This window comes from Aptenodytes forsteri, unplaced genomic scaffold, assembly GCF_000699145.1.
Source record: "Aptenodytes forsteri isolate BGI_AS27 unplaced genomic scaffold, ASM69914v1 Scaffold2, whole genome shotgun sequence".
Classification (NCBI taxonomy): domain Eukaryota; kingdom Metazoa; phylum Chordata; class Aves; order Sphenisciformes; family Spheniscidae; genus Aptenodytes; species Aptenodytes forsteri.
The window spans coordinates 8,346,350-8,373,001 of NW_008795695.1; the positions used below are offsets into that span (position 1 = coordinate 8,346,350).

The 26,652-nt window shown below is 46.4% G+C and overlaps 2 protein-coding genes across 5 annotated transcripts; one reads left to right on the top strand and one right to left on the bottom strand.

The window, feature by feature from the left end:
* Positions 1-22: 22 nt before the first annotated feature.
* Positions 23-14,254, top strand: SMIM11A (small integral membrane protein 11A). Of its 4 annotated transcripts, XM_009282965.2 has the most exons (6): positions 23-198; positions 644-705; positions 5,220-5,335; positions 7,001-7,178; positions 9,781-9,814; positions 13,842-14,254. In XM_009282965.2, exons 3-4 carry the CDS (start codon positions 5,315-5,317, stop codon positions 7,166-7,168), a joined length of 189 nt encoding a protein of 62 aa, XP_009281240.1. In that variant the 5' UTR covers positions 23-198; positions 644-705; positions 5,220-5,314; the 3' UTR covers positions 7,169-7,178; positions 9,781-9,814; positions 13,842-14,254. The 4 variants fall into 4 exon arrangements, with proteins under 4 accessions (XP_009281240.1, XP_019328622.1, XP_009281239.1 ...); XM_019473077.1 differs by lacking the exons at positions 9,781-9,814; positions 13,842-14,254 and adding an exon at positions 8,197-8,215; XM_009282964.2 differs by lacking the exons at positions 9,781-9,814; positions 13,842-14,254 and adding an exon at positions 8,974-9,082 and having other exon boundaries at positions 24-198.
* Positions 14,255-16,940: 2,686 nt separating this feature from the next.
* On the bottom strand, positions 16,941-17,703 carry CUNH21orf140 (chromosome unknown C21orf140 homolog). The gene is given in 2 exon segments (XM_009283079.2): positions 16,941-16,983; positions 16,985-17,703. Coding segments are annotated over 2 exon segments (759 nt in total). The 5' UTR covers positions 17,701-17,703.
* Between the last annotated feature and the right edge of the window lie 8,949 nt (positions 17,704-26,652).

Genomic DNA, 26,652 nt, shown 5'->3' on the forward strand with positions numbered 1-26,652 from the left:
CAGGCCCTGCTCCCGCCCTGGCCCCTCGCACCAGCGGGTGTGGGAGGCGGCAGCAGAAGTTCCCTCGAAGTAACCTGCCGCCTCCCGGCCGGCTCTCGGACGAGGGAGCGTGAGGTTTAAAAGCTGCTGGAGACACGCTCGCTGGCTATAAACTGCAGGCAGGCCTGATTCGGCCGTCTCCTGGCGTATTGCCGCAGGGTATGATGCATGGCCGCCTGGAGGTGCGATTTACTGCATATGAATCTGCCAAGTTTTGTTGTTTTCTTAAGAAAAAAGGAAGTAATAAAGAGGGATCTGAAGTTATCATTTGCTGAAAAAGTTTGGTTTCCTCAAGCGAGCGTGTGGGTTGCTGGCTGTGCTGGGCACTGGTGCTGCAGGAACCAGGAAAGGTGACCAGGGCAGAGCTGGGATCGGAATGGAGGCAGCGGGGGCTGCCAGCTCAGCAGACCCTCCTAGGACAAGGTGGTGGCAGCAAGCGAGGGCCTGCAGCTTGCAAGGACCCTGGGACGTGGCTGAAATAATGCCCTGGGACCCACGGTGGAACAGTCTGATGTGCTACTGACATTTTTGGTTTTGAGTTGATTTGGTTTTAATCCAGCCGCCATGACTGATACATCCCATCTGCTCTGTTCTTGTTTTCCAGAGTTTGGAGCATGTGAGGAGCTGCCGGAGGAATCACTAATACTTTCATTTGTGCTTCCTCAGGTATGAAGATCTTGTATGGCTTTATGTTTTTGATGTTCCTTGAGTTGCTGTTAGTATAGGAATTTCTTTATCAGTGACACTTTTTTTCAGGAGCAGTGAAGTGATCGTGCTCCTGTACTCGGCACTGGTGAGGCCGCACCTCAAATACTGTGTTCAGTTTTGGGCCCCTCACTACAAGAAGGATGTTGAGGTGTTGGAGCGTGTCCAGAGAAGGGCAACAAGGCTGGTGAAGGGTCTGGAGAACAAGTCTTATGAGGAGCGGCTGAGGGAACTGGGGTTGTTTAGCCTGGAGAAAAGGAGACTGAGGGGAGACCTCATCGCTCTCTACAACTACCTGAAAGGAGGTTGTAGCGAGGTGGGTGTCGGTCTCTTCCCCCAAGTAACTAGCGATAGGACGAGAGGAAATGGCCTCAAGTTGCGCCAGGGGAGGTTTAGATTGGACATGAGGAAAAATTTCTTCACTGAAAGGGTTCTCAAGCGTTGGAACGGGCTGCCCAGGGAAGTGGTTGAGTCACCATCCCTGGAAGTATTTAAAGGACGTGTAGATGAGGCGCTTGGGGACATGGTTTAGTGGGCATGGTGGTGTTGGGTTGACGGTTGGACTCGATGATCTTAGAGGTCTTTTCCAACCTTAATGATTCTATGATTCTATGACACCAGTATAAACCCAGTGCTTCTGGTCTTTTTATGGAGTGATGTCTTGGCCTACCTACACATATAGGCTGTAAATCTGCACAGGTCTGAGTGCTTCTGACTTTATATAACTGCTGCATCTTGTGGTAGTGGTTTGTGATGGATTCTTAGTGCAGCAGCTCTGGCTTACAGTTGCTTCCACTGTGTTTCTCTGCAGCCTTTGGGCTTTGCCATATTACTGTGTTTTCCCATGACCTAGTAGTACTTTTGTTTTGAGGAGGCTTGTCTTGCAGATGGTAAGCTTGATGCATGACGCAGCAGGTCACGTGTAGTGGTGAGTCCTCCAGTGACTGTCCAGGTGGGAAGCATGCGTTTTGCTTCCTGAAATATGTGCATTAAAGAAAGCAGTAACAAGAGACAGGTGGAATGAAATCCCTTTTCTAGCTCAGGACATACTCAGCCATCACTCCATTTTAAATGCAGTCATAAAACCCTAGTAACTCACTGCTTTCCGAGGCTGGTGACTTTTATAGCTTTTCACAAAGTGGATAAAATGGAGATGCTCAGAAATCCCCAGCAGACAAAAGAGTATCTTGAGTCCCATTTTGTTGAGTAGATGGAATTATTGGCAGGCTGACTGAGACTTTCAGCCAAGACAACTCAAGTGGGTTTGTGAGCACCCAGATGCCTGTGTGGACGTTTTCTGGTGCGTGCAGGCCAGTCAATACTCTGCTGCTGCATAAGCAAACAATGGTGTGGGTGGCTGGGCAGTGATGTGGTTGCTGTGGTGGACTGGAGCTGTAATTCAGTGGCTGAGAGACCTGGATTCAATTCTGTGCTCCACCACAGACTTCCCATCCGACTGGGGCCCACCTCCTTTGTCTGGGGTGGTCTGCGTTGCACAATGCAGCGTTGTGCAGACATCCTGGGGCTGGTATCAGCTGAAGTCTAGCTCTGGGACTTGGTGCAGCCCTCCCTGAGAGCTCTTTAGCCCTGCTGAGGACACGAGCCTCTAGGGCTGAGTTGGTGACTCTCTCCGCCTGCTCTGGACCCAGAAGACCTCACAGCATTTGGGGCTAACAGAGGACTGCTAGTACAGCGCTGAGGTGTGCGGTACGGGCAGACCCTCTCTTCCTTTCCCAGCTGCAGTAGTTTGATCTGCTTCACAGAGGAGGTCTGAGTGTAAATAGGCTAGTGATTGCGAGGCGCAGTCACGGTGAAGAAGGCCACCAATATGTGTGAGAGTGATAGCATTTTGTCCCTACCCTGCACAGGAGTCTACAAGTACGTGATGGATAGCCTTACGGAGCGTCTGTCACGCCGTCTCCGGCAGGGCTTCAGGCAGAGCCTAGTGCTCCCGTTTCTTTCTCACGTGGCTCAACATGAGACCTCCTTATTGTGAGTGAAGGTAATAGTGACCTTCCGTGGGGCCCGTCTCCGTTCCCAGTAGCACTGTGTTTGTTAGGGAAGCCTGCATTTTGCTGGGGAACGAACAATGCCTGACTGTGTGTGTATTCTGAACCCCTATCTGTGCCTTATCTGCCTCTGAAAAGGCAAACATGAAACTTCAGCTGTTCAGTTGCCTGCACGCTTTTAAGATATCATAACCTTGAAAGTACAGTGTCTGAGCCTTTTGCTTTTGAATTGATGACCTCAGTGCTAACAAATTGTTTTTTTCAAATGTGAAATGAATCCTGCCTTTTTCTCTCCTCTTCCCACTTTCTTCTCCCTGTCCCGTGCCCCAGCTCCACCCATTTTTTTTCTGTCCTGGGGTTTCAGCTGTATTTAATAAGGTCTGGATCAAAATGGAGACTGGAAGAGTCAAGAAGTGAAACGGGGAGATGTGCTTGACCACCAGAGGCTGGTGGCACAGCATGTGGGAATGCAACATGGAGAGAGCGGTGGCTTCCCCACTCAGTTCCAACCGCAGAAGACACTGAGGACAGACCATCAAAAGTGTCAGCTCTCACAGGAAACATTTTGGATCAAAACACCACTCTTCAGAACAAAGGGAGAATTTCTTTACTTCCTGTCCTTTGTGACTTCAGTGCAGCTACTCCTGGTGGATACACAATTGAGGCAGATTCAGGCTCATGTCTCAGCAGAGCGGAAATATTACAGAAGCATTGCGCTGAATGCCTAAATAATCAACTCACAACCAAGAGCACTCGCAGGAGTGCACACTGTGATACACATGATACACTGCTTCTTGCTGGTGGGACAGTACCCTGCAATCAGACCCCACAGATGGGCTCACATAACGTTTGCTGAGTCTAAAACTTTTTCTGTATACAAAAAATCACTAAAGCCCCATTTTCAGCATCATATGCCAGATGCTAGCCTGTCTTTGAATGGCTGAATTCTTGCCTTTTTACAATATCTTGCAAAATTGATTCTGACTGAAGCACAGAATTTACAGCAATTTAGGAGAAGAGTGAAGACTGTGTCTGATGAAGCCCCCACCCAAGTCAGCATTTTGAGATGAGGACAGCCCAGTTGGGCAGTGCAGTCCCTTCAGATCAGGCCAGACTTGTGTAACTTGGGTTTCATTGAGAAGCCTGTAGCCATCTGAACTGTGCACTGAGAAGGAGATTCTGCTCTGATGTGGGATTTTTGCTGTGACCATCTGGCAGGGGACTTCAAATCTCAATGGTCGCTGAAATTCTGGAGGAAACATCAGAAGTTAAAATGCCTTTTTTTTGGAGGTGAGGTACTACTGACTCATTAGTTCACAGCTGCCCTGACATTTTATCAACAGGAGAAGGGAGCTGCACAACTCAGGATCAACACAGTAAATACTAAATGACAAACGAGTTGGCCACGCCGCTGCTTCGGTATAGTTCGATCTCGGTAACAGGGATCTCCAGTGGTGTCTTTCCATGGGGACGTTTCCAGGGTGGTCTCTGCAGGGTGAGGATTTTGCATCTGGGGGAAGAGGGGAGAAGAGGATGCCCTAGCTGGAGAAATAAGGGCATCTGTGAAGAAGCTGGCTGAGTAGCGCAGGAGCTGCAAGAGCATTTACTTGACTCCCTGTTTCTGAAGAAAGGTCAGCAGCAGCTATTGTGGCGTGGTGGTGATTTATTCAGTCCAGCTGCTGGTGAAGGTTTGGACTAAGCTGTAGGGCTTCCTCCTGCTTTTTGATGGTGACTCTGTTACACATACAGGAACCACCTTGAGTGGGTCAGGCAGGGGAATGTGCTTAATTTGAAATCCAGCAGCTGAAACGGTGTTAGTGCTGGTGGAGCAGCAAGCAGAGACCAGAGGGCAGTGTTGTGGCTCTGTGCTGCAGCCTTCAGTATCCCCTAGGGCATTTCTCAGCCCCAGAGTTCAGCTCTGAAACGTATGTTGACCTCTCAGGGGATTCAGTGAGTGGTTGGTTCGCTTCTGTGTTATTATGGGCTGCGTGGAGAATTTAATTTATTAGTAAATCAGAGAGAACTGGTAAATGATATTAGATACTAGGATTCATTAGGCATTTGGGCTCCGAACAGGGCAGCTCTTCTGGTTGCACTTCTGTCCACTATTTCTCAAACATCAGTGAGGCGGTGTGATGTGCACACGTGTCAAGCTTTCAAAAGCAGCCAGCATTGTGGTTTTGGTTGGGCAGCTGCTGGGATGTTCTGTGCACGGTGGAAGTGCAGCCTCCGCTCTGTGCAAGTGTGGCACCTGCCTGGGGCCTGTCAAACCCCTGTCCTTCAGTAGCACGGACGTTGCTCCTGTCACTCAGCTCCAAAAAGGCCCATGTAGGTCATTCCTGAACTGTGTGGCACTGGTACGCTGCCAGACACTGTGCAGCAGATGAGCTTGTCAGAGAGGTGCAGGGTGGACATGCTGAGTAGAAACAGATTGGCTAATTCTCTTTTACTTTCCATTTCTTCAAGATGCTCCTGCCCCGGTCTGTGCCTTTAGAAGTGTGACGCTCATCGGTGCTGGGAGCAGCCTGCTGCGGGACGGACAATATCATCACACAGCCAAGATGGTGGCATTTAACTGGAAGGTGAGGATGTTTCACATTCATAAAGCAGTGAACTTCTGCTCTTTCAAGCAGATGCATGTAAGATGTGGTTGGGTGGGTCCTGCATTTAAAGATGGTTTCCTTGCCTAGGTGAAGGTTGTTTAACCACCACACTCTGCACCTCAGGGACAGAGGAGTCGTTGTTGTTGTCCTTTCTTGCCATACATGCTTGCACCTTGCGGGCTGGCCCTAGTACTTGCTGTTGGGGCCTCACACTTTAGACCTGGGCGCAGCGCTGGTAGGTAAGCTCTGCTCTGCTTGCCTCTGCTCCTCTTTCTGGCTTTCCTCTTTCAGGGCTTTTCTCCGGCTGCTCTTTCCTCAGCTTCTTTCGTTACTGGAGGGTATTTTCTCCACTATGTCTTTTAGCGTATTGGGGCCATAAACACTCTGCAGGGTACATGTGTAAGGCACAGAAATGTTTGAGCGAGTACCTCATGCATTAATGATTTTTAACATGTTAAACCAAACCATTTATCAAGAAAGCAATGTTAACCCCAAGCCTTGGCTTGGCTTTTCTGGTGTTGCAGAGCTGTGGTTTAAAGAGGTTGCCACTTTTAATATGTGGGGAGATTGACAGAGGATGATGGTTTTTTGCAAAATTCAAGGGGAGTGGCCTGATGTCAAAGGTAACGTGCAGCTTGTAGAGATTCAGTGTTCTAAAAGACCCCACCTGAGCCTCTGATCTGTGGACTTTAGGGGGACACACTAATGGTGTATGGATACAAGACTTTTTCTAAATTCATTACTTTGACAATGGCCAAACAGCTTTATGAGGTGCTGGAAGGCCTGCTAAGGGTACAGGGGGGTACTGGGAGGCTCGCTAAGGGGGAGCTGGCACTGTGAACCTACTGTGCACCACCGGACCGATCCTGCTGGCCAGGTGGCTCTTTGAAACAATGTGCTGGGAAGTTCATGTACCTTCAATATCCTTCTGGAATTGACATCTTTCACTGAGTGCCTGTGCTGCTCTTGTTATATTTGTATTCTGAGTTCACAGTGTTACCCATTTGCATTTTATTTTCCACTCCATGTACACTTACAGTAGCATGCTTTTATAACATTGAAATATGTTGTGTGATTTTGGTGGTTCCAGGCATTATAAACTCCTGAAACTGAATCGTTGGAGGCTGTGGGTTTTTTTACTTTTCTTCCAGTTTAAAGGCCTCTATCTATACCTTACAGGTCTGGGCAAGTTAATTGCAAAACTACCATGGATTAAAATTTCTAGGAGCACAAAAGTATCTTTGGGGATCACATCTGATAGCTGATATGCACGGATTGATCGCTCATGTGAGAATTGTTCAGAAGGCTTTCCACCTTTACCTAAGATACTCGGTTCTTCCCCTTTTTCAGCTCTAGATCTTGCCAATATTCCATTTGCTGTAAAGCAAGCAAAAGCAACAAAGACCTGTTCAAAGGGGCTTCATATACAAACTTGAGTGAAGTGAACTTGTTTTTGTCCTTTTCCCTAGACGTTGATCTGCCTAGTTTAAAGTTTCCTACAGAAAAAAAAGCATGAACAGAGGAGCATTACTGTTGCTTTGAATAATGCTGTTGCTGTAGGAAGCGGTATAGCATCCCTGTAGATTTGTTTTTAATTGTCCAGGTGTTCCAGTAACTGCTTAAATATATTGTTTTGCATTTCAGGCTTTGGAGAATTTCCCATTGCTGATGTACATTTTGGCCGCTAAAACATTGATTCTTTGCTTAGCATTTGCTGGAGTAAAAATGTACCAGAGCAAAAAAATTGAAGAAAAACTGAAGAGGGAACGTGAAGAGAAATTTAAAACAGAAGTAGAGAAGAAGGATGATTAAAGAGTCTCAGGTATAGAATTTATTCAACATCCTGGTGTTCGATAATGGCATTGACATATTAAACCCATTATGTTTTGGCTTTGATACATTTGGATTGTGCATTTGGATTGTGCAATTAGAACTATCACCACTATCTGAGTTCTTGTAATATTTGTCTCCTGCGATGCTTCAGTGTATTTGCACACCCATATCATGCCCATTCTTTGTAAGAGCTGCAGTTGCCACCAGAAAACTTGGCAGCCATGTTTCGTGATTTAGGAGATCTTAGCACAATATTCCTTCTCTGCTTTTAATCTCCCCGAATTTTTATGCCCAGCCAATTGCACAGGGAATCCTGATACGTAAAGAGATGGTTAAATTGGCAGAAAGCGCACGAGAGGCATGACAGACAGGATGATGCAGTCAGACCTCTTGGCCTTAAATCACATAATTAAGATAGAAAAGAATCAGCCATTCCATATTAGTTAAACACATGACAAGTTGTAGATAGTTTAGCTGGAAGCACCAAATCTTATGCCATGGAGCTTCCCAAGGTAACAGAAATGCTACAGGTTATGCTATGTAACATCCCCCATATATACTTCGCTGAGAAAAACGGACATCTTTCTGCAGAAAAGAGCAAAATGAACATTACAAAATTTCTCGAGGTTTTGTGATTTCATTCCCTCTGTGCTGAATTCCTTCCCACTGTTTTCAAAGTTTAAGCAATCATTGCCTTATTGGATCGAGTCCATTAATGAAATGAGTGCTGACTAGTGCTAAGATTATATTCCCTGACTTGTTTGGTATGTGATTTTTGTATCAGTTTGTTTCACATCTCTCTGTTCTGCAGCAAAATGGGAATTCTATTCCTGCCTGCCTTTTGTAAGCTCCGTGGGAGTTTGATGTAATGTTACTCTTTATTAAACTAAAAAAACCTTACTTTCCCCTTTTGAGGTCATCACCTCATATATGAAGAGAGTTTCAGTTTTTAGATATGTTTACTAGTTTTGATTTCAAACCTATCACTGTTTTATTTTGTGCAACAGGCTTTGGAAATTGTGACTAGAAATGGGGCCCTGGAAATAACCATGGGAATGAAGTGGTTCATTCGCATAGGAAAAACAACAAAAACAAAGGTGTTTTTCAGTCTCCTGTTTACATCAGATTGAGGACTTGTCTCTGGGCAGACGCAGACTTGTGCCATTTTAAACTCACCGATTAAATCGGTTTAGCTAGCCACTGGAAAATGCTGTGAGAACACTTCTTTCCATTTTTGCAGAATAAGTCAGACAAGAGTAAGTTAAATGGAGTTTTATTGCTAAACAAATGAGAGATGGGCTGCCCTGCAAGTGAGCAAGCCTGCCACTTGTAATGAGCAGACCATACCGTGCTGTGTGTGCGGCGTTGGGTCCCAGGGAGTTCTGCCTGGCAGAGTCCATAGCCCAAGGGATTGCTGCGCCAGGGTAACGAGCTCATCCTGCAAGGCCTCTGTGTCCAGCATGTGACGTTGACCTTGTTGAATGACTGGCATTAAAGCATCTCTGATTTTGCAGAAAATACCTTAGTTGCCCAGTCACCCAGTGTTGCCCACCAGAGGCCCAGTCCTTCCTAAATTCTGCCATCTCTCAGACTGTCAGCTGTCTTTCTATAACGGGATTGCGAGAAGGGGTGAATTCTCCTGCCCTGAAAGTGTTCTCCAGTGTCAGCACCGCAGAGCTGCGATGAGCTCCAATTGCAGCGTGCCACGTGGGCAGGCAGATTTAGCCCATGTGCTGCCAGCATATCATGCCTGCTATTCTCACTGCTGTTTCCCCACCCTGCAGATTTTCTGACACTTGGCAGCTTGCATCAGATTCCTTTCCTGGGAGAACGAAGACTTCCTGTAGATGAAGGATGTGTCAAAGGAATAAAACCCTCAAGAGTAACATTCGCTTAAACTGTATCTCAACTTTTTATACGTACAGCAAAATATCTAAGCCTCTATTTATGCAATAAAAAATCCTTTGTAAAAAAAAAAAAAAAAAAAAAACCGAAACACATAATGGCCTTGGTTGCTGCTTACTCAAATGCTACAGTTAGAGCTGCAGGGGAGGCAGTTTTTAAAGATTAGCTGCAGGGAGGTAGCTGCTTTTAAAGAGAAAAACACTCTGAATCCATCATGGGTGTGTACAAGGTTCATGGACAGACAGAAGGAAATGGGAAGGGCTCTGTGCAACTTCTTCAGAGCAACTGCTTCCGGCAGGGGTGTAAATCTGAAACTTGTGGGCACTTTATTGAATCCAGATGAACAAATGCAGGAGAGGAGCCTTTCCAGGCAGGTCTTTCTCAAACCACTTTCCATACCTAGGACTTCCTTAGAGTAAAACAAATCATAGTACCAGTATGAAAACCTTTGAGGAAGTTTCATGCTAGAAGGTTTGTTACATTATTTTGCTAGGCACAGTATCCGAGAGCTGTGTATGGCTCTCTCTATGGCCAAGTGTTTACTACTTGGCCTATGAAGCAGAGGAGGTTTTCATTACCATTACTAGCTATTCCTGCATGTCCAATAACACCAAATCCTGGAGGATAAGCTAACTCGGTCACGGTAGGTTAATCAACAGAGCAGATTTTTTTCTTTTTTTTCACAGAAATAAAGGCTTAGACGTGTAGCAGTGCCGACAGGTACGTTTGCCTTCACGTTTCCATTATAAAGCACTTCCTAGATCCTTGTATCTTCTGGAAGTTAAGGTGAAGCTGAAATCTGACAGGGGAGAGGAGGGAAGAGGAGAAGCGAAGGGCCCTTGGAGAAGGTTTGGTAGCCCAGCAGGGTGTGGGAGGTCTCTGGGATGGCTCGCTCCTGCCCTCTCCCTGCGGCTGCAGGCCGAGGTGCGGTCACACCAGCGCGCGCTGCTGCAGTGTCCGTCTTGCAAGTGTTATCTAAGTTTGTGTGCAGCTGATACAGCTGATGCTCAGAGAGCTCTTGCTGCGGTGGAGTTACTCACCAGGAACTGCAGTGGTTTTTAAAATCTCGCTGTTCATGCGGTCACCTTGGTGACTGCGGAATAGAAGTATTGCAGAAGCCCGTTCCCGGGATAGAGCGATATCCTTGCTACGGCAGCCTCAGGACTGCCAGGCTGGGGAATTCGTAGTGCCATTGTAAAACAGCAGTTTCTCTCTACGGTCTCAGCAGTCATCTGTCTATGCAAAGGTGGAATTGAATGGTAATTTAATTAAATGGCTCTCAGCGTTCAGTGAGAACAGACTCTGCTAACCACCTCCATTAAACAGCTATTGAGGGAAACGCACCAAGGTACTTAGCGAAGCCACACGCCCAAACCTCAACAGGAAATTGTCAGGCCTGTGTAGTGTCCACCAGCTTCAAAAGTAAGCAATATCTTGGCCCCACGCAGTCACTGGTTGCCTTTGAATATTGGCCCCAATCTAGATTTTTTTAGACTCTCAACCGAGAGTAGATTTTTCTAGACCAATAGTAATAATGAGCTTTTTTTGTTTTTTAAACTGAAAGCAGAGGTATTCTCCACTTCAATACAGTTGATCTGTAAGCAGAATCAAAGGTACACAATCTCCCTTTAAAGCAAGTCATTTAGCATCAAAGCAATTGGGCACCATTTAGCACCCAAAGCAATCAAGTCTGGCATTAAAATCTGGGAGCCCTACCTTGCCAAACATGCAAGAAGGGAATTAACACAAGGAGCCTCTTTTTTGTCCCTGGCTTGAACGGGGGAGAAAGCAGCTGTGAGGAGTCCCCTCAGAAGTCCCCCACATCACCACCTTTTTGCCTCTACAGCCAAATCAGAAAACCTTTTTGTACGTGTGAGACTTCAAACCTGGTCCAACCTGGCTGCTTTTTTCCTTAACTTCGAAGTGCCACAGCATGGATAACCCCTAGAGCTTGTGATGGGTGTCACAGCAGCCTGATGTCCTGCAGTTTCCAAAACAAGAAGACATCTTATCCATTCCCAAACCTGAACCACTGTCTGTTCTCTGACATGCCAGGGTAGAGTTTTGATCTATGCTATCACCGGATAGGTTAGAGCAGGTGTTTTTTACCCTTGGGCATCCCATGTGCCACAGTTGCAGCCTTAAACAAGAAAATGTGCTGACACTGGGGGGAGACAGCAGCTCAGATTTGTTTCAGTTTCTTGTTTGGAAACCAGCTGGGGACCTCGAAGTCTGGTTTCTTACTGAGAGAAGGGTTATACGATTAGTCCTGGCAAGTTTAAAAGAGGAATAGAGAATTCAATTCGATTGAGTTTCTGCAAGTGAAAGGAGGCAGCAAGGATAGAGAGCCTTGAAGTGCTCAGTGTGTATGAGCGTGCAGCTTGTTAGACAGCAGGGCATCTACACCAGATCCTCTTGTAGATGATCCCATCCCAGAAAGCGAGCCAGGTCACACTCTTCTGGTGCCTACAGAACTACAGAGTCTCTCCTCCCCTGTTCTGTAAAATTACTCTTTTAAAAAAGACCATTCATGTTGTATAGATGGGCAGCTTAACCTTACGCAGTACCTCACTTGCACGGGTCTTTCACTAGCGGATGTTGTCATTGTCACCAGTGCCAAATGTTGAAGACTGAGAAAATAAGAGGATTACTGGCTTTTAAACTTCTAGTGTTGGCACCTTTAGGCTTTCTTTAACTGACACAAAGGCCGTGCGCTTTTAAACAAAAGCCAAAATCCTTGTGTAGTAATAAAGAAAGGAGCTGTTGGGATTTTAAGGGAAAAAATAAACTCTTACAGGTTCTGAGATGACTTAAGTGGCTGCTGGAATAGGGCCCTTCCAGCCTGAAGGAGCTCAGTGGCTGTGGGGAAGCTGTGGTCCCTAAAGTGAAAAATAAGTGAAGAAGCATTCAGGACTGTTTTCTCATTATCCATTTTAGACTTTGGCTGAAATGAACTTGGCTTGATTTTCGTACCACTGAACGCTTTTAGTCTGAAGGCCACAAGACTTTGACCAGAAACACAACAGCACTGGTGCTGGAGGAAGGCAGAGCTCCCTGAGCAGCGCCCCAGGGCAGGAGAGATTGCTCTCAGCCATTGTGCTGCAAGTCAGGGAGCTAAGTATTTTTCAGCTCTTCCAAGAGACTCACATGCAAAGAACTATTTCCAACATTTCCTTCCTCAGTTTTCCTCTTGGGGATCAGCAATTCCAGCTGTTTTTTCTTGCTCTTCTCAGTAGAGGCACTGCAAATGTTCTGTCTGGGGTAGAGTCCTTCATGGTTCTCCTTGATCCCAGCTCTGACCTGTGACACTCAGTCAGCATCTCTGCCTACCTGCTGACTCTCAACCCCCTGGCCTCAACTCCGTCCGAAGAGGAGCACTGTGGCAAACTCTCATAGCCCCCTCTCCAGCTCTGTCATGGGAGAAACCAGTAGACTAAGCTGAAACAAACCTCTCTCGTTTCAGCCTTCAGTCTTTGCAAAATTGCTTCCGAAGATGCATCAACTTGCTGCATCATCTCCTTATTTATTAACTATGTACTAACCTCAGCCTTCAAGTCAAGTTCAGTGAGGAGCTGAGAGACCTCACATGAAGGATCTGACTACCCTGTGACAGACTTGTGTCTGACATGCTCCTGATCATGTGGAAAACAAAAAAAAGCACAACCCACATGAGTGTGTGGAGACAGATCAGGTAAAATTTCTAAAACCTGAGTTTATGTTTCCCCCCGGACATGTGCCAAAAGCTATTTTCAGATAGGCTGGCTGTAAAGCGGCTACCTGGTTTGGGGACTCAGAGGTGGCTGGATGTTCACACACAACGCACATCACTCCGCGGTTTGGCTTTGGCTTTTGAAGCTGGTTTGTCTTGTCTATGCAAGCCCAGCATATCATCTAGGCTCAACTCGACCTTGATTGGCATATGTGTGTACCAATCTCGGGGATAATCAGAGCACCAGCTGGCCCTTCTCCAGCTGATAACAGAAATACCCGGCAGTTGCCAGAACAGTTACCCCCGTAGCAATGGACTCCTCGTATGTTCCCGTAGAGAAAAAGTTTGTTTGGGCACAAATAAGTGGTTAGGCATGTATTCATGTGTATCTCCATACGGCATCAATTTCTCCCTCTTTGAATCTGATTGAAAATGTCCGTGTGTACCAGCATCAAAGGCTGTGCCTCACCACGAGACTGTTTCCAGTCTGTCCAAAGGCTCTTGAGATGGCTGTCACAGAGCAGAGAATGTATATAGCTGCTTCCTATTGGTTACTAGAAACATGGTGAGAATGTTTCACCCATGGTCCCATGAAACATGGGTGACCATCCTTTTTTATGAGTCCCAGTCTGTCCAAAGGCTCTTGAGATGGCTGTCACAGAGCAGAGAATGTATATAGCTGCTTCCTATTGGTTACTAGAAGCACAACATGGGTGACCATCCTTTTTTATGAGTCTCTTTTTTTCCTGGACTTCCTCATATTGGTTGGATTTGCTCTCCAATGCCTCAGCTTCTGATGGTGTGGCACTTTCCCAGTCCTATGGCTCTTTTGATTTGCTGTGACTCATATTCCTCTGGCCTAAATTCAGGCTAATTTCCTGGCTTAGTGTTTCTCATTGATTTGAGGAGGCTTAGAGCTAGCCAACAAGAAATGTCAGACACTGACAGTTACGTGCAGTTTAAGTCTTATAAATGAGTCTGGCTCTTACATGTATTTGTTTTCTGAAACAGTTTTCTTATTTTGCATTTCTTACATAGAATATTGTTCCTGTATCCCTCCTTCTTTCCTCTGTGCATTTCTCTCCGTAATTCCTCCACATGGTCGCTGCAGAAGGAAATTTCAAAGAACAAGTTCACAGAGGCAGAGGCTGGGCTTCGAGCGATGTTGGTTGCATTTCCACTACCTGGCCAGCCTTCTCCCAGTTCTCAGACGTGGCACAAAATGGGCCCCACTCTGCCTGCTCAGTCACAGAAGCTCACACCTTGTGTCCCATCATTACATCCCTGGCTTGGGCCTCTGTAGGCTCTTGCCCCAGGTGCATTTGTCCCATCTGTACCCTGGGTTGCATCATGCTATTAGGACAGAGGACTTGAAAATAGGGAAAAAACTGTGTTGAGCCTATCATTACAGGCCTGCTTCATGAGCTGGAGGGAAATAAAAGTTTTTTCCATGAAGACGAGACTTGGAAAAGCATTTAGAAGTAATTAGTCAATGAGACATCATGAAAATTCAGGTGATTTTCATTCCAGCTAGCTTAGAGCAGAGGGACATCTGTTATAGCTTCTTCATCAACATATGCATTTGCATCTGCCTCTGCTCTTTATGCAAAGATACTTTAATCATTTTATTCTAGTGGTCCATTTCAGTCACACAGAGAGAGTTGTGAGTGGGAACAAAGAGATTTGCTTTGACATCCTGCAATGGTCAAGTGTACTAAGCCTCACTGCAAGAGCTATTGCTCACAAGCCTAATAAAATAATAGGTATTTAATATCCTACCAAGAAGATATTAGACTCATGCATGCTATTTCAAGTGCTCTTGAATAAGATGCATGCTATTTGGTAACATCCTCCTATTAGCTTGTTTAGTCATATGTTAAAGGAATTGCTGTCATCCTAAATTACCAGTTGAGTCAGAACTGTATGAGCCACAATATTTTTCTTCGGTACAAAGGGTTACAACGTTTTGTAGAAAACATGGGTTGTAATTACCCTTCTGCAGCAGCAAAGGGGGAGGGAGGAAGAAAGAAGACGACTCATCTCAGAGGACTTTATATAAAGTACCAAAGTTCATTTGATTTCAGACTCGGTTCTGTTTCCTGCCCACAGGTTTCCATACACATTAAATAGGACTGGGTAAAAAAGTTTCACCAGCGGGAGGCTGGGAAGAGTGAAGGTGTTTAGCGAGGCTTTCCTAGCCCCTTTGCAGGGAAAGGATGTTTTTCCCTCGCTCTCTGGGAGATGTGGCACTAACCACTTCCTCTTTCCTCATGCTTGTTTCCATTAAACCCTTCATGGAGGCTTCACCCTCATCTTAGCAAAGAATACAAAACAGGAAAGACTTACAAATTCCTGTGACACAAATTACTTCCTTTTGATACTTCCTCATTGCTAAAATGGATGGAAAGCAGGTGATTCTGCACCTGGTCCCATGGACTCCACTGCGAATTAGGGATGGCAGAAGACACACTCTACCGATGAAGAAGTGTTGCGATGCGACCCTAAACCCGCAGCTGCATAAGCCATGGGAGCAGAGACCGGGAAGGCTGAGCTACGGTGAGGCTGTTACTTCTCCCCAATAAGATAGTGCAGTGTCATCGGGTGAAGGTAAACAGTCATTGGGAAAATGGGGTGTGCATCATTTGTTTCTTAAGAAAACCAACTTACTGTGCAATTACTGCCTATCCTTGTGCTAAAGAGGCACCAGACCTATTTCTTTCCTCATGCTGATTTCACACCACTTCATATTCATCCAGCAATTGCTGCTTCAAGCCAATGTGAAATTATATTCAGGGCCATGATACCAGGACAATAAAAACATTCCTGCCCCTCTCCAGTCTCTCCCCTTTTTCCCCAACTCTTTCCTCCTTGCATTTGAAGCACCTAATTTTCCATTCTCTGCTACATCCATATTTGTAAAAACTGAGCAAATGTTTTTGCTGATGAATATGAAGCTGAGAAAAGATGGTTATTTTTCTCTGTATATTCACATCTCAGCTCTAGAGAATTACATGCGTGGATTCTTCTGAAGGTAGATGAGACTCCCTTTCTTAGATATCTCTCTGCCACACCAAATTACAATGCTCATTTAGACGGTTTCCACGCACAGGAGAAAAACCGCACAGATTTGCCTCAGTGTATTGACATGTTTTAGTGAACCTGTGAATCATCTCATAAGTTATTTCTTTTATGTTTTTATGGTCTTAGTTCTCTTAGAAGTACACAATAAACACATACGCAGTAATGAGCAACACAGAGAATGTAAATTGGAAGCTACTTTCAAAAAAAAAAGAAAGTGTTCAATGAACTTGAAAAAACCGCTGTTAAGAAATACTACTTTGCATCACTCATAAATAATCTTTTGAACTCAATTCCATGAGAAATCATTACATCTCAGTAATCGATGTCACGGATAAAGAAAATCTCCAGTGATGAGTGCCGTGTTTTATCTTGAGACACTGAACTCTTCATGCTTTAAAGCCTGAACCAACTAATGGTTAGGCTTCAGAAAGGAACTTCCCTTTTAGAAAGATTTCTTTTACCTGTCTCTGAAATGTTTATTGCAGACCACTGTTGGAAGCAAGGTACTCGGTGTAACGAAATAGTGAGCTGATATCAGATGTTAATGTGTATATTATGGGAAAGTCGCATTAAATTCTTGACTTCTTTAAGCTGTGGACTCTGGCATCAGTCACAGCCCAGCATATTCCCTGCTCAGGAGCAGATCTCCCATTTGGGTCAAAGAAGACAGGCCTGACCTGCAGAATACATTTTGCAGCCCAGCCTTTCTCGAAATCGAGGGCATTTACATCTGCAGCATGGTCTCATGATTCCCATGACAGAGGAATTTATGCAGAAGGCCGGCTAAACTGGATCTTAAGCGTGCTTTGGCCCATTATTGGGGTAAGGCAAATAAACTGTCCCTTCGCGATGCAAGCATAGCACATATCAACCTAGTCCTGGAATACACCTAAAATGAAACATTTGGATTTAAAATGATCTCTTTTATTAGTGCTATTGACATGTGTTTCTTTAGGTTTACACCCTTTGAAGGAAAGGGCTCAGCAGATCTGGAGCAGGGTAACTCATTCAACACCAATCAAAACATATTTGAGGCCTGACTGCAGGAAGATCCATTTAAGAAAGTGTGTCAAGGTGGTAGTTCTCCCATCTCTTCACTGTTAATCGCTACCTTCCATTTGTTTGGGGTCATCTTCTCTGTTCCTTTAACAATCAAGTCACTGAAGAGGATACACCTATAGGAGTGGGTCCTCTCAATAGACCTCAGGGCAAAGTTCTTCCTGTTGTTTATAATAAACCATTTCAAAGAAGACCTGGCGACATCCATAGGATAGAGATAGTTGTAAGACGAAGGCACAACAAGAAGCTTATGGCCATTTGCTCTAGCGACTTCAGGGCAACACTCAATGCCAGACATGTAGATCGTTGGTTGGACTGGTGGCAGAGTTCCCGTCTCTGGCTTCTTGCCATCTTTTGCCCCCACATGCATCAGCTGCATTTTATCCCTAGTCACAATTACGCACTTTACACAGGAGGTGGTCAGAGAATCACACAACTCCTGAAAGATACTGTTCTGCTGATGAATGGGCAGATCACCTCTTAATAGCAGCTTGTACCTCCAGGGCACCCACCCTTGGCTGCTGCCAGTGTAAACAAGTGTCCATACTGGCCAGCGGAGGCTGGCCTCCTTGGCTCTTTTTTCTCCTGTTATAAGACTTTCTGGAATATCTGTTTCCCCTAAAAAAATGGTGTTGAAACTGTTAAGCTGCAGTGTCCTCAGAGCTCTTAAATACTGCAGGCACTGCCTCTTTGAAGCAGCATCAAAGCAACCCCAGCGGATTACGTGCTTGAGAAGTGGATTCCTGAAGCGCTGCATGCTGGCGTCTCAAGGCTCAGGAAGGACGCTCGCAGAGCTCACAATGCACCCATTGCCCCGCCGTTACCCCGCGGTGTCACACCCAACCAGTGGCAGCACCAGCAGGGGCTTCCAGGTGGCTGATCAAAAAGCATCTTGGAAAACAACCGTCCATCAGGCTGGGTAGGCTGCAACTGTGCAGCTAGCGGCTTCTGGTCAGAATGTCGCTCGTCTTGAACATCGTGGTTCCTTCTCTCACAGCACTGAGTGGGCGCTTGGGCCCTGTGTACCAGCCAGGCACCGCCGAAAGGGGTCCAGAGGGATGGGGATGTGGAGGAAGGAGCTGCCCAGAATCAGCATGGAGAATGAGCCAACGCCTGAGCTTTGAGACCAGTGGTAGAAACCTTTCCCTCCCTACCTGGCGAGTGTGTGGCCTCATGGAAGATGTGGCCTTGAAATCCCCCGGGTGGAGGAGGGGGCTGAACCCCGGATGTCTGGTTATGGGGGGAAGGAGGACCTCTGGACCCCCACAGGAGCCTTTCTGACAGGCAGGCCCAATACTGGCAGCGTGCAAGGTGCTGCCTGGTGCAAGGCGCCCAACAGCGCAGAGGCCTGTGCGAGGTCCACTGTGCTCAGCCTGCCCAGCTCCAGGCCTTGGAGGGGGGAATGAATAAGTGACGCCTCAAATGTCCTTCAGGGTGAGGTATTTTTAGGAGTAATTTGGTTTCTAGAGTTCCCCTAGCTTTCCACTTTGTGCACCCGCTTCTCCATTTTGTGCTGGCCCTACTGATGAACCCCTGAGGAACCTGCATTGAGCTGACACCAATGCCATCGCCCCCTCCAAGGGTGAGCAACACTTTCAGAGAAACGGAAGGGATTATGGGGGAAAAAGAAAATTGCTCGTGCGGTGTTATGTGAACACACAGGCTGAAATGAAGGTGAGAGCAGAAGGCTGGACAGGTACCACCCTGCTGCCATGGCAAGTCAAACGGGGGCACAGGAGCACGTGGCAAAGTGAGGGCTGCAGTCGGCCTGGGGAGATGGGAGCAGCCAGGGGAAGGTGTGTGCGTGTGTGTGTGCAAGTGTGTGTGTGTGCAGGCACAAGTCTTCGGCTGGGGAAGGTTGTGGAGCAGCAGAAGGTGAAGACTATTTCGACCCATCTGGTTTCTTACCTGTCCCTCCTCCTCCCTGCAGATGCACACGCAGAATTTTACCGCAGGAACAAGCTTGTCAGTACAAGACTGTCAAATTGCTCACACTTAGCTGTACCTACAAGGTTGGGAGTGAATACTGGCAGCATTGTCAGCCTGCCAGATGGGGCTGAACAGCACAAATGTGTCAGTCTCTGATGACGGCACGCATTTCCTTGCGCACCTCTGAAATTGAGATACCCCCACAGTCCACGTCATCCCCTCTGGAACAGTTTTCCTTCACCCTAATGCAGTGGGAAACTCTGTGAAGTCAAAAAATGTCTGAAAATGAACATGGCCAGTGGGGTCGAACTCAGCTGACTGGATGCTCTGCTTGCTGAGGCAGATGAGTGATGGGGCACATCATGTTAGCAGCATCACGTGGAGAGCAGAAGTCTGAAAATTTGATATAAGAAGAACGGTACACTCCCAGAAAGAAGCCTATATGGTTTGTTAGCTAGATGCAAAATGATGGCAGATTCAGACTGTACACATATGAAGAAAAATCCTTGGATATGCAGTACATATTCATATAAGAATACAACATAAAATAATATTGACTCATCTCTATTAGCATTTCACACTGTGGTATACCTTTCTCTTTTAGCGTTAGCTTTTGTCCTTAATAAGTGTATACCAGGAGCATAACCTGACATGAGTAATCCTACTGGAGTTACTGGGTGCTTATTAGTTTTGAAAAGTGCACATGTTTAGAGGCCTGATTAGTGCCTGAGGTCCCCCAAAATGCTGCTTTAGGGACCTCGCTGTTCAAGAACTGGATGTAAATTGTCAAAAGAACAACCTGTAAAGAAATCTTATTCCCTAATTATTCTTGATGCCTGTGACAAGCACCCCACCTGTGACATCCACTGGAACCGCAAATCATATTCCCTGTTACCTAAATTGAAGGTGTCATTTCCTTGTCTCCTCTCCAGAGAGGATTTACTTAATTGTGCATGAGTTGGAGCGTGCCATCCTTCAGATAGACACAAAAAGGGCATGTCGCTTTTGTTACTCTTGCTTTCTAGCTACCTTCTGATTGTGAATGGACACCAGTAGGAAACAAGTCAGGGGAACAACTGTGGTAGCATCCGGGCAGTGTCCCCAGGTGCAAAAGTGAGGTAGGGCTTCCCCTCTCCTTCCCCGTCCTCTCCTCCCTCTCCAGGCTTGTCCCTGAGGCCTCCTGGCCATGCCAGGCTAAGGACGGCTCTAACACTGCCCGCCTCATCCCTCTCAGACCTGCCCCTGTCACCAGTGGCAAGCAGCAGCTCTGTGCTGCTGTCCCCCGCAGGCTGCCCACAGGCTGAAAGCTGTGGTGCCCAGCCCATTTGTGTGCTCTGAGACTGCTCCATGAGGCAACCCAAAGCACAGCAGCAGCGGTCAGGAGATGTGCTTCAAAAGCATGGTCCTCTTCTGAACTGGACCACACATGTAGGTACCGCTGGGGCTGCCGAGGAAAATTAGGCTTGATGTTCCTCAGTTTGGAGCCCCTATAGTGAACAGTCCTGAAACTGTTGCTCTATCACTCCAGGCTTTTGTGGTTTTGCAGCATCAAGGCAAATGCTGAGTGACAAAGACAGCCTGCTGCTGTAGGCTGAGCGCTTGTCTGTGCTTTCATGTGCCATTGAAGGGACTTAGCAAGGTGGGTGAAGGAGGTGCAAACCAGCCTTTCTGCTTGCGAGGCCTTAGGCACAGGCAAGGTCTGTGTCACTGTTTTGTGGTGCTGTCCCAGAAGGACATGGTGATGCTCTTATGCTGTCAGGTGGCGTCACTGTGCCTGCGTCTCTGGCTGGCCCTGGCTCCTTCAACCCCCATGAATTGGTTTGAGCCTAACTGGTTATGAAAATACTAATGATAATGCAGCTGATATGTAGTGAGATAGGAGGGATGGACTGCTTTCATGTCCTTTTCAGAGTAACTATTTCAGAAGTGGATTCTCCTCTGTCCCATTCATATATATATATGATATAAGCCCACCTGTTAATCTGCTTTAAAAACTATTATTCATGGTCCCAGTGTCTCAACATCATCTAAAAAACTTGGGCAGCAGACATAAGGCACTGGGCTGAGACACAAAAATATGTATTTATCTCCCATGCTACCTTTAGTCTGCTGCGTTACTTTTTGCCTCTTTTCCCTCCCGCTCCATGTCTACATGGCCAGTGAGCACTTCGGGGCAGGGACCGTTCTTCCTTTTGTAATTTTAGACTTCTGACATTCCCTAGCAAGGCCACGCAGCGCAAAATCAATGGGCATAGCCCCTGACTCACAAGCGCATTTGGAATTTGGGAAAAGGCACTTCTGATCGCTCTTTTATCCTTCAGCCATTGCACCGGAGTCTCCTGCTCTTGCCTGCTGCCCTACCAGCAAGACCTGCCCCCGGCAGTAAGGCAGTGCCCTGAAGGTTGAGGTTTGGGCATCAGGGCTGGGACCACCCGTCTTCCTCCACCGCCCCCAGCACACGCAGCCATTGCACCCAGCACCCACGCACAGGGCACCAGCCAGGGGTAGTACCTGCCCCCCAGGCGTCTGCGGGTGTGGGGGGGTGGGCTCAGTGGCATGTGAAGCATTTCACAGGGATGCCCAGGCTCAGCGGCCTCCTGCCCGCCCCGGGAAGGAGGTGGGAGGCCTGGCCCCTGCCTGCTGCCAGCTCCTCCATCACTGCCTGGGTACACAAGTGGGGCTAAGCAGTGACACCCCCCACCCCCCAATGCACTTTTTTGGTCCTTCACCAAATTCCGTTGTACCACTTAGCCAAATAACAAATTTACCAATTGCCCATGAACAAAGTCCCTATTAATGAAGCAATTAGGATACCAATTATCAATTACACACCAATTACCCATTTCAGTAGTAATTATGTTATTAGGTTACCAGTCACCACATTCTATATGCAAGCTAAAAGTAATCACAAACCCTTTATTTTAAAATCCCAAATAAAAACATAATGAAATACGGAACTTAATGAAATACACATAAACAGTAGGCATGATGTTAGGCAAACAGTGGATGTTTTTACTGCTGTATTGTATTACACGTAGCAGCTAAAATTAAGTTGCTAATTTTGAAATTTAACATTTTATTTTTATCTAAATAAAAAGTTTTGTAAGTTTGAAATTTTTTTTCCAAAACCAACACTTGAGAACATTATTCTACAAGGAATTTGGTTCTCTTCCAATCTTATATGGAGTGAGAAAAATTAGGATTCCTTTTCTAACAGACACCATACCCAATTTAAATAATCTATTTTCCCTCCTAGCTGTCTGATGAAGTCCTGAACACTAGCTAAAGTCCCATGCCAAAGTAGTATTTCTAGTGTCAAACGAGACTTTCCAAAAGTGTGTGATTTTAGCTCTTGATCTGTGATGGAATCAATAAGAGAAACACTTGCCAAAATCAAAGATGGCCCCAGGGTAGAAACACAGGAAAAGGCGGAAACTTCAGAAAATAAATTAAGCCAGTATCTAAAGTAAGAGCCCTAAACTTCTCAGAACAGAGCTAGTACAACTGCTGGTGGTTTCCCACAAAGACCGGTGAGGCACCTTGTGAAAACTGATGAAATTTGGGTTTGAGCATTAGGGATTCTCTGCTAAGGTTGAGCTTAGCAGCTTTCCCCTTGGTGGCATCATAGTCATCACTTCTGCCCAGGTATGGCCACTATTTCAGGTAGAAATACTTGGCCATCTATTGCCTGGACCCTGTAGGAACGGAGTATCTTTAGGAGTTGAAGCTCGTTACTGGATGTGGAAGGAGAAAGAGAAGGGAAAGTTTCAAGGCCAAGGGATTGGCATAGAGCTGATGGGTGTGCCTGGGTCTGGGAAGGGGACAGAGCCATTAGATCCATTACCTGAGTGGTCGAGGTCTGATTTTAGCTCTCAATACACGGTGTAGAGCCCCCGCCGCATGGTGAGGACAGGGAGAGGAAGGGCTCACCTCACCCCCACCCCAGACTGCCCGCAAGAGCTGATTACCCATAAGGGTGTGAGCCGGAATGGGCTCGTCCCCAAGTGGACACCAAAGGGGCTATCAGTAGACTTCTGTCATACATCAGCAGTGAATTAGTTTTCAGAAGCTCGGTTTGCACGGAGGCAAAGAGCACTTCCCACGGCTGTAGAGTTCAACCTCCAGCCTGGCGCTTCCCTTGCACCAGCCCGTCCAGAAAAGCAGCAGCCACTGCTGTGGGAGGTGAAATTTCACTGCACAGAACCTGCCGTGGGTGATGGATGTCCGAAACCTGTATCTAACACTCACGATGAAAAGAGAGATTTGATTCTGCTTCCTGACACTCTCGCATGACTGGAAAAATTGATAAACTGGGTCTGCAAAGCGGGAAGAATTGTCATTACTGCTAGAAGACAGGCTAAAGTCTCCTCTCAATGCTGGCACTGGGCAGAAATTGATCCTTCTCCAAAATGGATGGTGATACTCGCCACCTTCTCAAAAACACTGGGTAGAAGGAACAAACCTGGAACTGCAAATGTTTTTTCTACCTTCAAAACACCTCTCATTTTTCAGATCTGAATAGCTGAGCTGCAGCAATGGGAGCATGGTTACTGAGTGCAGTCAGGAGCAGTGAGCATAAGTAGTGGATCCTGGCTCAAAATGAGCAGTTATTAAACCAGACACGGTAATGAAGCCAAAGGCAATGGGGTCCAAAACTAACTCAACTGCCTAATTGGCCTCTGCTGGAGACAGTGTCTGGGGAATATGCACCTGTCCAAAAAAGGAGATGTCTCTGTTGGAAAGCTGGATCTCTGGAATTTAGGGAAGAAGTGTGGAAAGCCAAGAGAGCAGTGTGGATTTCATCTTGGCTATCAGCTGGAAGTATCAGCCTTGGAACGTGTCTTATGAGATCAGGCTGTGGAAATTCCCATTAAGGGTATGGCCCACGTGAAGTAAATCATTTCCAGGCAGTTGGCTTGGACCAAACAGTGGCAAAACCCCATAATAATAACAACTATATCATGGCAGCAAAGGATACATTAGGAAAAAAAAAAAAAAGGAGAATGAAATCGCAGTAGCAAAACATGAAGCTACAGATGGAGTAAAAACCCGTTTAAGAAAAGTTAGGAAGGAATGTTTCCTAGGGTACAAAATGGTTGAGAACTCTTTTCCTGTCGGTAACAAAAAGCAAACACACACAGCAACATAAAGGAGGCTGAGTGGAACCAGCAATACCCACCCTACAGGCATACAATTTTAACGTTTTTGTAGGATTTTTTCTTCTATAACAAAATGCCTTAAAGTTCTCGGAGTATCTGCACCACCAGTTTCCAATCATTTTGATTGCAGACTCCATAGCTTTTTCCAATGAATGTGTGGACCGAGTATAACAAGCTGAAGCCCACTGCCAACGTTTGCCTTGCCACAGCTGCCCGTCCTGGACCCCTGTATGCCAGGGCTCTACAGGACATGGATTGAACACCCCTGAGCTGTGTGGTGGGCAAACCTCTCCTTCATGTGTCTGCTGAGGCTTGGTGGCCTGCAGAAGACTCCCTAAAACTACCCTGGCACCCCTCTGCTTACTATCTACCACCCTAGGAAGCAGCAGGGGCTGAGGGCTCAGTGGGATTTTATGATGAGGGGGTTAACGCTAAACACTGAAGGCATTTGTTGGGGATTATTGACACAACGGTGGCACAACCCTGAGGGCTACAGCTGTGGCTTGTCAGCCCCGATGCTGTCCAGGTGGGCCCTGGGAGGGACCCTGGAGAGACGTCAGGATGTCTTGGCCCCCCCTTATTGTCCTGGGCTTTGGTAAACGGCTGACATGCAGGAAGAGAGCCGCTGAGAAATGCACGACCACTGTCAAAAACCTGCTGCAGACCAAGCCTGCCAAGTGAGCAAACAAGTTCAAGTCTCACGTGTGCCTCCAGACCCTTGAAATAACCTTCCTTCCAGAAGAGCTGGACGTGGGTCAGCTTGCCTCCACCTCTGGGTGCCCAGCGTGGCGGTGAGGGTGGACGCAGAGGCTGTTGCGGCTCTTTCTGCTTGCAGAGTGCGCACCCAGTGGGTTCACTGGCAGTTCCGACCCCCCAAATAAATAAAAAAATAAATAATAACAGCAAACAGGCACACCAACAGTGCCCCAGCTGGAAATGTACTGGCCCTGCTTGAAGCAACAACATGCAAAGGAAGGCCTTCCATTCTCCCGAGAGGCAAGCTATAAAAACACATGGTAGAAACAGCCATGAAAGAGCTAGGCCAGTAAGGACTTGATTTCCAGCCACTTCTCCAAAGGCCTGGGGCTGAAATAACACAGGTTGCACTCAGGTACCTTCACAGCTGCATGTCAGAAGCTTGCACAAGACCAGTCTGCATCTGTCGTTGCACAGCTCCTCATTTCTTATTTTCATGAACGCAAAATATCCCTGTTTAGGCTCCTTATGCACAACAGAATGATAATAAAAAGAAACCATTTTCATACATTCCTCAAAGCTGCGTCTGTGCTCGGCGCCTCAGGCCCAGGGTTGTTTTTGCCTTCCTGCATTTGTAGCTCCAGTAAGGCAGTGCTGTTGATAGTAACGAAAGTGTCTTTGCTCTCCTTTCCTGGAAGCTCCACCTTGCTTCTCTGAGGGTTAAGCTTCCCAGAATAGAGATAGTCAATGTAGTTTTCAGGCTTGCTGGAAACAATATTGCTGAGCATCATGACAAAGAGAAGAAAGCCAAAAAACCCAACAATGATGAGGATGTAAAATGAGGCCATTATCTCCTCTTGCATCTCCAAGGCTGGGTTGCTGAAATTATTGAACCGAAGGGTCTTCTTTTGTTCCACAAACACGTGGAGTAAATTCGGCATGACCGAACTGCCATTTGTGTGGTTGCTGAAAGCCATCTTACGCTTCCACTCTGGCTGCAAAAGCTAAGCAAAACAAAGCAAAACAAAAGAACCGACTTAGCTGGTTAATGCACACCTGTCCTTTCCTGTCTTCTAGCTCAGGTCCTTCCCACCGTTGCCTCTCCTCTGCTGTGTAGCTGACTGCACTCGGCTATCCTCTAGCTGCACGTCTTGCATGGAGAGAGCCATGGTGAAAGTCAGTGGCAAGTTAGTGCAAGAATTCAGAGAATCAAAAGCTGTTGCTCTCTGCATGAAAGACGTGCGTGTACATGCACGGTCACACACTACTCCTTTAGGCTGACTTTGTTTTGCTGGTGACGTAGCATCAAAATCAGGACATGGGAATAACGCTGCCAATTCCAGCGACTATCTCAACGGAAACAGGATGACTCGTTCTTAGGTACCAGCATAATTCAAAAAATAACACCACTAAGGGGAGAACAATAGCGGTATTATAGCCCTGACTCTGGAGTTGAAGGGCCATTCGTGCTAAATCATCCACAGCAAAACCTGCTGAACTGAAAAAGCTGTGGGAAGGAACTAAATGAATGCAAACTGATGTAAGTTTGTTATCTTGCTGAGAAGGAAACTTGAGAGAGAAATTATTTTCTGCCAAATTATGGTTCTTGAGGTTGTCTTCTTTATGAGCTTTTTTCAAAGTCATTTTTAGCACAAGAGAAACTTAAATCATTGCCTCTAAGCAAACCACAAAATCCTTCCATTCCAAAAAATCTCAAAAAGTTTTGACTCCATCTCCCAATCCCACATCCAAAAAATAAGCTTTTTCTTTTGGCAGCAACAATTTTCCAATTTTGATACAAATCTATGTGTAATATTTGGTTCTCTGAAATCCCCTTCTTTCGGAAGTATGTGATAATCTTAGAAAAGCTTTGTGCAAATCTGCCCATGAAGTCTTGCCCTCCTGTAAATGGAAGCCAAGAGTTT